General features: G+C 53.9%; 2 protein-coding genes across 2 annotated transcripts; one reads left to right on the forward strand and one right to left on the reverse strand.

Annotated features, from left to right (window-relative positions):
• Nucleotides 1-2,498: 2,498 nt before the first annotated feature.
• Nucleotides 2,499-4,590, forward strand: M406DRAFT_93416 (family 32 glycosyltransferase). Its single transcript, XM_040926252.1, has 2 exons — nucleotides 2,499-3,527; nucleotides 3,579-4,590. Exons 1-2 carry the CDS (start codon nucleotides 2,604-2,606, stop codon nucleotides 4,248-4,250), a joined length of 1,596 nt encoding a protein of 531 aa, XP_040771562.1. The 5' UTR covers nucleotides 2,499-2,603; the 3' UTR covers nucleotides 4,251-4,590.
• An 821-nt stretch (nucleotides 4,591-5,411) lies between these two features.
• Nucleotides 5,412-8,307, reverse strand: M406DRAFT_353439 (uncharacterized protein; the record flags this gene model as incomplete). The annotated part of the gene is made up of 2 exons (XM_040922763.1): nucleotides 5,412-7,936; nucleotides 8,030-8,307. 2 exons carry the CDS (start codon nucleotides 8,305-8,307, stop codon nucleotides 5,956-5,958), a joined length of 2,259 nt encoding a protein of 752 aa, XP_040771563.1. The 3' UTR covers nucleotides 5,412-5,955.
• Nucleotides 8,308-12,923: the final 4,616 nt, after the last annotated feature.

Here is a 12,923-nt window from a genome sequence, read left to right on the forward strand (position 1 = left end):
CCCCAGGTTTGGTATTGGATCTGCAACTGGGGGCCAACTAGACGGGGATGAGAGCATGGACACGGCACCACTAGACTCGCAGGATCTAGCAAGCAAGGTGCAGGGCAGCGTGGCAGGCCACTAATGCTCCGGATTGTGTACTATGTATGTAATGTAATGTACGATGGTACGAGGAAGGGGGCTCGAGGGTCCAGGGTCTTGACGGTACTAAGAGGGGATTATGGGTGGGTAGGCGTGCCGTACTATGGTAGTCGTCCCCCCCCTGCCTCTCATCCGCACTGACACTGTACAGTTCATGCTATGGTAGTGTAGTGGTGGACACACACACACACTGTCCGGGGATAGCTGATTCGGCTGCAAGCCCTTAAGGTTTGGCCTGGCTTCCTTGTTTAGGCATGGAGCAGCGACGTATGTGCGTGCATACGTACTACGGTACTACGTAGGAAGTACTCTGGTACTACACAGTACACTATGACCTTGGTGGCAAACGACGTAAGCCTCAGCGGAAAATCACGATGAAAAAGAGAAGATAAATTGAAAAACAAAATAGACAAGAAGAAGAAGAAAGAAAAAAACACACACGCACAGAGGAAAGAGACAAATTAGAAAAAACATAGGGACGAGGGGAGAGACAACAATGGAAGAGGGGGGGGGGGGCCGTCGGGTTCCCACGCGCCCGGGAAACAACTCCGGAACAAAACCACAAGAAGAGCAAGTCAGAAACATCCTGGCGGAGATAATCTGCATTCCTCATCGCACACACGTCCAACCTTCCGCTCTACCTGGAAGGTGAACAATGCGTATTTGTATGGGCAACAGTCGTGCAAAACTGGAAAATTCCAAACCAAAACGAATCTCCACAACACACAAACAAGGTGAAGCACTTAGCCTCGTTGACATTCCCGTCTTCCCCTTCGCCTCCCTTCCGTCTGAACATGTTCTCCCCCCTTTTCGAGTGTCAGGTCGTAGCCGCTAAGTCATGGCGCCGGCTGTAGTAGCCAAGCAATCCATCTTATACTAGGGCCCCGCCCCCGCCCCTGGCGTAAGACGTTTAACGTAGCTTGGGACAAGTGTCGTGTGAGAGAAGAGGCGAATTGTGGGAGAGAGCGCTTTTGCGAAGCTACTCGGTCACTTCGCTTGTCACATGGGAAGGATCAACATCAGCCAAAAACAACCAGGCAGACCAGGTCAATTTCTCTTGGAATGCCCTGCCACATGCGATTGGGGCATCGGATCTCACCCTCCTCCACCCCTTCCCCCCTTTGGTGTTGGGGCCTGTATCGACTATGCTTTGGCGATACTACACTCCCAAATTTCACTCCGCGCGTGTCGATCTGGCTGGCCTGCTATACCTGTGGGTGGGTTGTACAGCGCACAACGGCCCCCAGTCCAGTGTTGCCCAGGGCCACTATACGGGCTAGACAGGCTGCAGCAGTTGGGGGCAGACAAGGTCTACTATGTACCCTAAATACAGCATGTAGTAGGACGGACTGTACTAAGGTACGAGCGGTATGGACGGAGCAGAACGCGGGACGCATACGGAAATAGGCCAGATAACCCGGATGGGGTCAATGGCCCCCCGTGACCGGCGACCGTCGTTCGTTCTTGGATTTTTTGAAGCTTACGTTTTTGATTCATCGCATGTTTGACAAGGCTAAGGCTATATCCAATGTTCCTACTTGTCACAGTAGTACTATGGTACATAGCAAAGTCATGTATCCAGAGATTTACTGATTGACACTGGGAAAAGTGTTTCGTGAGAAGCTGGAGCCCACACGCACATAGTTTGGCACCAGACAAACCAATACATTCCCCTACCCATATCCATCATCTCCACCCCAGATTTTGCTTCCACGCCCCCTCCCAAGAGTCCACTTTTGAGATCTGGTGGCTTGAACAGAGTCGGGGCTTGTCACCACGGTAATTACTACGTAGTGCCGCCCCTCTTTCGACCCCGTTCTATCGCCGCCTTGTCTCTTGACTCTCTCCCCCCCCCCTCTTCCTGGTTCCTGCAGCAAGCAAAAAGTCCCCTTTCCCGCCCATCACTCACACATGCACAGCCCATGTACAGTACAGTTACAGTACAGTACAGTACAGTACAGTACAATTATTATTTTCCTCCCACCCTCCCAACTTTCTTCCTTGCTCCCCCTTCCCCTCCCAAAGAAAAAGAGTTGTCTTGTCTTGTACCCATCCAACTTAATTGATTTTGCTCTCCACGTCACCTTTTCTTTTCTCGTATCTGTGGTCGTTGTTCTTCCTGTTTTCTGTTTTCGTCTCTTCCAAGCTTTTGGGGCAGCCTCGGGTTACTCAGGGTGGATGGCATTCGCTTATACTCTCGACATCAACTGAATCCTTGCTATTATTTTTGGTTGTTGTTGTGTGTATAGTTTTCCTCCCTCGTCGTCTTCCTCCTTCCCAAATCGTTTTCATCCTACCTTTGGCCAACGCCAATTGGCGTCGACCGCCCCGTGGGGCCCCAACGGCAGAGAGAGAAAGAGAGAGAGAGAAGAGAGAAAGCAGACATCCACGTTCAGAATCGAACAGAAAACACGAGGCACGCGACACACACACACACACACACAGACCTAGAGCTTACTACGATGCTCTTCACCACCTTCTCGTCACTGGGCTCCCCCCTCGCCTCGCCCAGGTTGACGGCACAATTTCGCAATGGCTTCCTCCCCACGTCCCAGATAAGAAGATGGGCCCCCTATCTGGCCATCATCTGCATTTTCTTCTTCCTCGCCCAGGTCGGCCTCCTGGGTGGCCGCCACGCCGACGGCCAACAGCATGTACAGGTGGTACAAAACATCCTGGGCACGCCTCCCTCATCGTCGCTTCCCTTTGCAGCCGATGCCGTCAGCCTGAGGGGCAACGCACCCTACGCTAGGTCGCAGTTTCCGCCCAAGATATGGCAGACGTGGAAGGTCGACCCGCTGCGTTTCGAGGAGAGGGACCTCGAGAAGGCGCGTTCGTGGACCGAGAAGAACCCAGACTGGCGCTACGAGGTACTCACCGACGGCAATGACGTGCGCTACGTCGAATACCACTACGGGCCTGAGGGCTTCAACCGCCCCGACATTGTCGCCTTCTACCGCGACGTGACGGCTTCCATCATCAAGGCCGACCTCCTCCGCTACCTGATCATGTACGCTGAGGGTGGCGTCTACGCCGACATTGACGTCGAGGCCATGAAGCCCATGTCCAAGTTTATTCCCGAGCGCTACGACCACAGGGACATCGACATGGTCATTGGCGTGGAGATTGACGAGCCTGAGTGGAAGGACCACCCCATCCTGGGCCCCAAGTCGAGGTCCTTTTGCCAGTGGACCTTTATGTGCAAGCCCCAGCTGCCCGTCATGATGCGCCTCGTCGAGAACATCATGCACTGGCTCGTCGACGTCGCCAACAACCAAACTGTGCCCCTGGGCGACGTCGTCCTTGACTTCGACGAGGTCATCTCCGGCACCGGTCCCTCTGCCTTTACCAACGCTATCATCGCCCAGATGAACGTCGACAGGCTTGTGCTTGCTAGCGAAAAGCAGCAGGAAAACGGTGGCGAGACCAGTGGGAAGTCCACCCCCGAGATCACCTGGGACACCTTCCATGACCTGGACGAGTCCAAGCTCGTCGACCGCGTTCTCGTGCTCAACGTCGAGGCTTTCGCCGCCGGCCAGGGTCACTCCAACTCGGGCACTCATGATACCCGCCACTCCCTCGTCCGCCACCACTACCACGCTTCTAATTGGCCCAGCCGTCACCCGCGCTACAGCCACCCCGCCTACGGCCAAGTCGAGGATTGCAACTGGAATAAGGACTGCGTCCATCGCTGGGACGAGGACGTCGCCGCCTTTGCCAAGCTGCCCGAGCCAGAGCAGCAGCGCATTATCGACGAGAAGACGAAGGAAAGGGAGGAGAAGGAGGCTGAGGAGCGCCGCAAAAAAGAGGAAAAGGAGAGAGAGGAGGAGGAGGCCAGAAAGAAGGAGGACGAGGAGAGGGCTCGCGTCGAGGAGGATGAAAGGCGGAAGAAGGAGGAAGAAGAAGCTGCCGCAGCAGGCCGGCCTGCGCCCCCGGCAGCAGAAGGTGACGGAGATGGCCCCCTGCCGTCACAGTCGAGGTGGTTCCACTCCCTGTTCGGCTACAGCGTATTCTGCTGCGCCATCTTCTACATATTATGGGCCAACGGCTGCCTTTCGTCGAGACGGACATCAGGAGGGCCCAGCCTCCCTATGACGGAGAAGGTATAGCATTACACGACACATTAGATACGGGGCGTACGCACATACACATACGCAACACTCTTCAGACATCGTTTCTTCTTCAAGAGCCAGCCAGCCTAGAAAGCAAGTAGGCAAGCAAACTTCCTTCGGCGCATAGCATGGAAGGGCCGAGGAAAGGACTGGGGCCAAACGGTATTGCATCGAGTCTTCTCTCTTTTGCTCTCTTCTGTGTATACCACCTCTTTTTATGATTGGACCGGGGGGTTAGGGGGGGGGCCATTTTTGTCACGCTTCATGTGGTTATTTGGTGGGGTTTTTTTCTCTTTACAAGAGGATTTAATTAATATGCATTAGGATTGAACGTTTGAATATGAAAAAAAAAAGAGAAGAAATTCATTCACAAGTAAAGTGTACACACACTCCACCTCATATCCTCATGTCTTTGAAGCCCCCTATGCAATGGACCCTGTGAGGGAAAAAAGACAGAAGAAAGAAAGAAAGAAAAGAAGAAAAAAAAGACCTGAGATGGCGGTGAAGGGATACCAGACGGAAGGCCAGACCAAGGGCCCTCGAGGAATGTTTTTTCTTCTTCTTCCCCCACGAGAGGGATATATCAGACACAAAAGAACCCGATAGGATACCAAGACGATGGATCGCATTCATATGATGACGAGGCAGTGCATAAGGTTCCCGCGGCTCTTATCATCTCATTCCACACACCCCCAAGAGAAGAAGAAGAAGAAACCCAAAGACAAGGAGAATCCACACACAGATACCCAACTGCCCCGTGCGTTCCGCCGTGGCACCTTGTGAGCAATCATGATCTGCAAAAGGTTCCCCCCGGAGGGGCCACAGGTTGGTCCTTGTGCACTCTCGGGTATCTTTCCCACGTGGGGTGACTTGACAACTCAGACGCCGCCTCGATGTGCGGCCGATCTGCAAGCTTTTGTCGAGGTAAATCTCTTTTTGAGGACCAGGCTTCAGGTCACACAGCCAGGGCCGGTCGATCTCAAGAACAAGGTTTACACAAGTCACACCCTCAATGTGCCTACTCGCCCAACAAACAGCACTTTGAGGAAGGAGGATGAGCACGGGCTCGTGACAGCCGAATCAGAACAATGATGGACGACATGAGCTCGATAAGCTACCTGTCAAAATAGAAAAGCTATAGACGAGTTTCCTCGACATAGGTTGACCACAGAAAAGAATTCATTTGTGACAGTATATATGTACGTGATTTGCAGGCATCGTCCGCACTGATGTGCCAATGCTTCCTCAGAGCAACTGCTGCTTGCTACTCATATACAGGAGTGTTGTTGGCCTCGACAGCGGCTCTACCACTGTCCGTCTAAGGCCCACCTTGTCCAAAATACACACCGGAACGCCTCGCTAAGGTAATTGACAGAATGATTTTCTCGGGAGGTCGCGACGGGCGACAACACCGAGTGTGGTTGATACAAAGTCAAGGTCGTAAGACAAGCTCGTATCTGCTTCTGGTCTCTGTGCGTGTCTCCGAGCAAGCCACGCCATGCCAGGTCAGATCACGGCAAATAGTAGAGTTGATGCGTCCCTGGTATCGCTGGCTTCGCCCTCTGGAGATGGCCGTTTCGGGACTGCAGCCATATAGGCAGAAGCGCTACCACAGCCCTTCAAGCCCCGAAAGAGCCGGTAATGGGGCGGGGAAACGATTTCGACGCCAGGCTTCATCGTTGTGACCCTCTTCCCAAGGCCCCTAATTCCTTGAGCTCTTCTTCGGGGTTATCTTCTTATCCTTGGCCTTCTCTTCATCTGAGCGAAAGTCGTCCCACCAGTTGTACGGGAGGTCCGAGGTGCTTGTGTAACCGGGCCAAGTCGGCACAATGTCCTTGATGGGGTGGAGCATCATAGCCTGCAGACACGGACGGCCGTTCTTGTCTTCCCAGCCTCTGCCTCCGATGTTCGCGTCCGAGTAGCCCATCCAGTTATTGTACATCCGCTGTGGCGGGACTGAGCGGTAGTACCATGTAATGCCCTGGAATCGGTGTTCGAGACCCCAGCCCATAGCACTGCCGGGTCCGCCGCTGACACCTCCTGGTCCGGGATTGAACCACTTTTGCAGGCTCTCCGGGGGGAATGGTCGATCCATAAAGACAGGCATTGGGGCGTAGACAGCTTTGAGCCCGTGGAGAAGAGCCACCGTGTTCGCAGCCATCTCGGAGCCAACATGGTTGCCCACCTTGTTTTCCTCGTGCATCGCCTCCACAAGACGCCGCGACAGACGTGATTGTGTCACGATGGTTGCTCGCCTGGGCAGGTTCTTCGAGCTGTGTTTGGTGTCGTTGTACTGCCAGACCTGGTTTCTCAGAATCCAATTGCTGTCGGTTGGGTCAAACATCGGAGACAGCGTGATCAGGTCGGCTTCCTCACCGACTCCCCACTCGTAATTGTCCTTGCTTGGTGATGAGACGGGCGGCTTCGGGCCGACAGGCTTAATAAAAGGCAGATCGGGAGGGCCCCAGACCGTGTTCTTGCCCGAGGCCTTCTCCACCAGAGTGCGGAACGTGGTGTCGTAGTCGCCATGAGAAGAGGGTATGTAGAAGCGCTCATTTCGTTCCCACAGACCCTTTCTGGGCTGCTTTTTGGCGAACTCCTCGATTTTGGTGAGCATGTCGTAATGATGGCCCATCACGCGGGCATCCATCTCCCAGTTCCAGACGTAGTCGTACTCGGGGTGCTCTATCATGAACTTCTGCACGGACAGCCACTGGGCATTGTGGACCGTTGCAGCATCCGTGGGTTCGAGTAGAGGGTAGATCTCCTGAACCTGGTAGCTGCCCCAGAGAATTGCAATGTCGTGGAATTCCTTGGGCACCTGCGTTTGCAGCACGTACTTGTACGTTGCGGCATCCCACAGCGCCAGGTCCTCGAGATGGTCTTTGACCTGCACGAGGAGGTAGACTTGATATTGTCCGCCGGTACGTAGGGAGAGCTCGGTGATGAGCGACCTCAACACATGCCTGTCGTTTTCGGTGTACTGCTTTCCCGTGTATGACCTGAGCAGGATAGCCGTTCGGTGCTCCGCTGGGTTCTCTGGCCTGATGGTCGGGGGCGTCGAGCTCCAGTGCTCAGTTGTGTCCGCGTCCACAACAGCCCGCTCTTTGAGCCGCGGCTCCTGTCTCTGCTTCTTGAGCTCGTCCGCGGTCGCTCCAGCTTGCGATGCACTCACCGCGGCCTCATAGCGGCCCACTCCACTATCGCCTATTGTGCCTGACCTGTCGAATCGGGCCTTGTTTCTCTCGGCGCATTCTGTCTGCAGCTTCCCCCACTCGATCTTGGTCCAGTCCAGCCGCCGGCCATCGTCATCCGCCTGCAACTGCATGCCGTACTGTCCTAGCCTCGTGTCCCTCTCGTAACAAAGGTTGGGATCTATTTCGAAGAGGTCGTAGCTCCCGAAGCTGGGTTCGGGGAACATCTCAGGGCGGCCTCGGAAAACTTGAACATCCTTGAACTTGCGGCCGGCGGGCCCGTCACAGGGCACGAAGTCGGCTCTGTGCCCCTTCTTCCACTCGTCGCTGTCGTACTTCGGGTACGGATTAAAATTATAAGGCACCTCATCGGTGTAGGATGGGCTGTCGGTGGTAGCCGTGAGGTGCAATCGCGTGTCAGATGAGACATTGTCTCTGTTGGTCAGATTGGAAAGGGTCTTCCCGTAGATCGCGCCAGCGCCGGGCAGTCTGGTAGCCAAAGTAGTTAGTTACTGTCTTGCCGAAGTGCTATTGTCATGGATTTGGGGGACTGCAAGTTGCAGGCGGCGGCTGTGTACTCACGCTCCCGTCTCATTCCATTCTTTGGAGAACAGCCACCTAGCGCGGTTGTCGTCGTAATCCTTGGAGGTCGGCTTGCGGTTCCCCTTGGGTTTTCTGAGAAGGCCTCCACTTGCATCGGCACCAACAGCGGTACCGCTCGCGTCCACAGTCCAAGGGATGACGCGGTAGCCGCCATCGGAGGAGGCGCTCAGCAGCAGGGAGCACACAAAGATACTGGCCAGGGCAGAATAGATGAGGCCCCTTGACCTCCAGAGGAGGCGGCGGGATTGCCTCAGCATGGTGACTGAGGCGGCGCGGACTCTGCCTTGTGAATCGCCGGGGGGATCGAGGAGGAGAGCAGGCGGCTTCTTGTCCACAAGCATGGTCATGAACCGGCACGGCACGGGGAGCGATGCCTCGTCGTGATTTAGCGGGGGCAGAGCTCGAAGAGCATTTCTCTGGCTCTGTAGGGGGGGTAGAATCGTAGAGGTAATTCGTGGCGTTTGTGTCGCAGAGAAGGGGGAACCGGTGTGTGTGTGAGAGAGAGAGAGGGATGGGCGGCCACAAGTGGCAATCGTTTCCTCTTTCTGGAAGTTGGCGCGCGGGTTCGCAATGCGGCTCTCCTTGTATTTTTTGCGGGTCTGATGTCTGTGGTGATGTCGATCGCCTCCTGGGAGGGACTGCAACTGCTGTCGCAGGGAGGAGGCAAACAGAGAAGGGCGAAGGGTGGGTGGATGTCCGAGAGACGTAACGGCCACGGGGCTTGGGCTGTGGAGGATTGGTCGAGTCGAGAAAGAGGGAGTCACTTGGAACAAACAAGACAAGGCTGCAAGCTAACTCCAGCAGGAGAGTGATACTATAACAATGAATGAGAGAGATCTTGAGTTGGACACGGTGTGGAACCAGGCAATGAGTGAAGACCAAAAGCTGGGCTAATGGATCCGGGGGCGTCTGGGAGTGTCTTGCGTTGAGAGGGGGAGGAGGATACGCGGCAATGCAACTCCACCAGGGAAGATTTGCCCCAATGTGACAGAATGATGAAATGTGCGACCGAAGTCGCCTTTAGCTGCAACGAATAGATAAAGGAGCGAAATTGGCTGATGTCTCGCCAGAGAGATGTTGATGGCAACGTAGGCCAGTGGAAAAGATGTTGGAAGGAAAAGCGTGTGTATTCAGATGACACAGATGACAACAGGCGGATTGAGATTGATGGGGATTGGGAGTGGGATTAGGTGAGAGGGGGGCACAAGAGGCGCTGTCAGACTGTTGGTACGTTCTTTTTTTGTGTTCTTTTCTTGTCAACAACTCGCCTAAACAGCATCCCTCGTTCCCGGGACAGGGGCGAAGACAAGGGGTGGCACCTCCCACCAAGTGTGCTGTAGCAGTCATTGCTGCCTACTTAAGTACTTACTGCCAACTGTCCACAACTAGCCAAAAATGAACCTTCAGTTCGTCGCTCCATGATCAGAATTTAATTTTTTCCGGAAAGAAGAAAAGACCCAAAAAACCCACCATAGTATTAGTAGATAGATCAGTGAATTTACATTCAACATGAGTCATGGTCAATCAGCTATTTAATTTCCGTCCGGGCGCCCCTCCTCAATCGGACCCATCTGTCGCTTTCTCGTCCTCAGCCCTCTTTCCACTCCCTTTCGCTGTCATAGTTTAGACCCCCATTCTCTTAAGAATGAAAATGCATGCTGCAGGTACCGGCTGTGGTCAGCTGGGTTTCTTGGCACATGAGGGACGCCACAGCGCTCGACTCGAGCTGTTTTAAATCCTGTAGTTAGACACACCACACTCGCTACACCAATCTTCCAAGGTACCTTCCAAGATCCGTGCTCAGGTGGCCGCGCCTGCATAGCCCCCCCCCCCCCTGTGCCCGCTAGACGTACCGCCCAACCGCCTAAACTGTAGAGCGTGTACTATGGTAGAGTGTCTTGGCGATCATACTTTATTCTGGACCCCTGAAGCCATAGGTTAGTCTGCCAAGACAGTCCCGCATCCTTCCCGCATACCAAACAAGCAAGCCATGCATGTGCCGTGCATGTCTGGGCGAGCCCATAAGCCTGTGGGAAGAGAGGGCATCTCGCTAGGGTTGCTAACTTGATCCAGCATAAAACGTTTGTGAGGGGGGCATGAGACGGAGAATACACGATGGTCACGGCAGCCGAGAGATGTTCATACATATTCGCGGTCGCATTAGCATGGAAGCTGGTCCTCCCGCCTGTCAAAATAGCGAACCCTCGTCTCATTTCACGACAGGTTAAGATTCGATCTCGAGACGTTCTGTGCGAGATGAACTGGCGGGTGACCTCGAGCCGAGGACCTGTCTGCCCCAATGAGCACGCAGAACACAGGCAGAGATGCAAGGGAGGAACGAGACAACACTGGTACTACTACTACTACTACTACTACTACTACTACTACTACTACGAACCACACCACCATCTGAATGCACAGTCCGATGAACTACTTCCATTAATCTCTGGGGACACGACTATTGGTGGTAGACGTGTTTAATTCCGTCACACGTGACGTATCAAAACCCGGTACCTGGCATGCTCAGCAACCACCGTCTTTTCTCCTCCTCGCCGCTTGTGGCAGCCCCTAAGCTCCCCCAACAGCACCTGAAACGCCGCTAAGGCCAGCCCGCCGCCGGCCCAAACCCGAGCATTCCCACGCGCACTCAAGGGCACTCGGCAATCCCTCCCCCAGGTTTCAATCAGTCGTCCTCAAAGGAGCGACGGGGAAGACGTCTTGGGAATGTCAGCCCTACGCCCGGGCCACGTCCGCGGCTCTTCATCCATCATCCTTTTCAGAGTCCCTCCCTCTCTAGGCCTGGCCCAGGGCAGAGAAGGTCCGAGCAATGTGACCTGAGGCTGAGCATATAAAGATAACATTGCTATGGAATCTTGGATCTCGAGAGGCGTTGATGCTGACAATCGCCCACAGGACCGTGGGCTGTGGTGACGTCTTCCCCGGCCAGCGAAGCCACCGGATGAGCCCCCGCCGCGTAAGCATATTTACTCATACCCATGATGACCGGCAACCCGGCATATACATAGTATGTGTATGAGACTCTGTCGTCCTATCCACTACTACTATGCTGTGGCCACGGAAGAGGTAAATGGTCGCGCATGACCATCGTTTGCGGACTGTTATACCCTGTTTGTTCCCCTCCCTCCAAGCTTTACTGGTAAGGGAACAGACCTCGGAGTGCGTCCACGGCTATAGCCAAGCATTATTCAGGAGTGAGCGACTTGAGGAAGCATTTCATTTTGACTCAGCGAGCATGCTTCCATGCTTTGGGCAATTCGCACACACCGGCATCTATTCCCGCGTTTCGTCTTTCATCTTCTTGTTCTCCTTTCTTTTGGACATATCAGTTCCCAAGCTCTCAAAGTTTCTGTGTCACTGAGCTGCTTTGAGCCGCTTCCCCCTACGTACTTGAGTACTCAGATCGTGAATATGGACTCCGTCGTGATGCTATGGCAGCCGAGTACACTAAGTAGTTTGAAGATCTCGCTGCGAGTATCGAGCTGACTCCTAGAATTATAAAAAAGCCCTGAGGAGTTAGATGGCGCCTCAGAGGACCAAGTCGAAGCGCCTACTGCACTGTCTGATTTGCTTGCCAGAAGAAGAAAAGAAAGAAAGAAAAAACACTACAGCCTCCGCCATTGGAAGAGGTCCTCTGTACTTGTTAGTAACTGAGCTGCGGCCTCGTTGCCAAGGACAAATTGTTTATATTGCTGACCAAATGTCTCTACAGCCTGGATATTCAGCGTCTTTCAGATCTCTCCCACGAATTGCAGAAGTCTCATCTGTGGTAGTGTTACTGTGCCGGATGCAACATGATTTGTATTGCTCCGGCCATATTTGGGTATTGTTCATTGCACTGAAATCTAAATTATGCCCTCGTTCTGTCTCGGGAGTGTTGTGAAGTATTTGTTCCACCTGCAGACTCGCCCTCGAAGAATTGCCTGGCTGTCTTACTCGACACCGTCTCGGAGAGCCTGCTGTAGAAAAGCCTCGTCGTGTCATTGCCAGCGAGGCAGCCGCTGTCCCGAGTGCTCGAGGTTGGATTTGGAACTTTTACCTTATTGGACTGTTCCATGAGACCAGAATTCCTTGGGCCACGCGCGTGTAGAACACTAAAGATGCAAAAGCACTGTATTTCACTGGGACATAATCTCTGAGGATTCCGGCGTGGCATACCTTTTCGATTGGCTCCATGGCCGCTCTGCGATGGGCTCTTGCCCTTCATATTGTGAGCGAAAGCCCGACCGAATACAAATACCGGCTGGGTTCAGATTTGTGCCGTCAGATGAATAGAGCAACATCACGCAGGCTTCTCGGATCAGATGGTGGCAGCTTGATCCTCTGAAAGAATAACATTTCGAAGACGAAACTACAGAGCACAAAAAACAGTGCTGCAAGGATGAATAGTCACTACGTATGGGAATATATGCATATGTGTGCTCTGTATGCTCACGCATGTAACCACAGCTTCAACACAAGCACACTGGCCTGTCGCTGGCTGCTTAGCAGAGCAGCCCCCGACGAAGCACAAACAGGGCAACAACCATCCAACCCTTCCCAACTACACCAGTGAGCACGGCGTTCGAGGCTTTTGCCGGCGCCAAATCCAAGACTTTGTCGCTGAGAACCAGAACCGCAGAAGGCACAAAGGTAGCGCACCGGCCCTTCATCACCTTGGCTTCTGCGATCCAAGCATACGTGATGCGTACAGGGTTTTCACTGCACACAGACACATCACGATTATGACGGAGGGAGAAGATTCGAAACTCATTTTGCAAAGGCGTGCGTGCTTAGAGACAGCCCGCAGAATAGATTGGTCTCGAGCATCACGCACAGACCCGGGCTTGTAGTTGGACGAGTCGTGCCTGCTCGA

Source organism: Cryphonectria parasitica, assembly GCF_011745365.1.
Source record: "Cryphonectria parasitica EP155 unplaced genomic scaffold M406scaffold_9, whole genome shotgun sequence".
Classification (NCBI taxonomy): domain Eukaryota; kingdom Fungi; phylum Ascomycota; class Sordariomycetes; order Diaporthales; family Cryphonectriaceae; genus Cryphonectria; species Cryphonectria parasitica.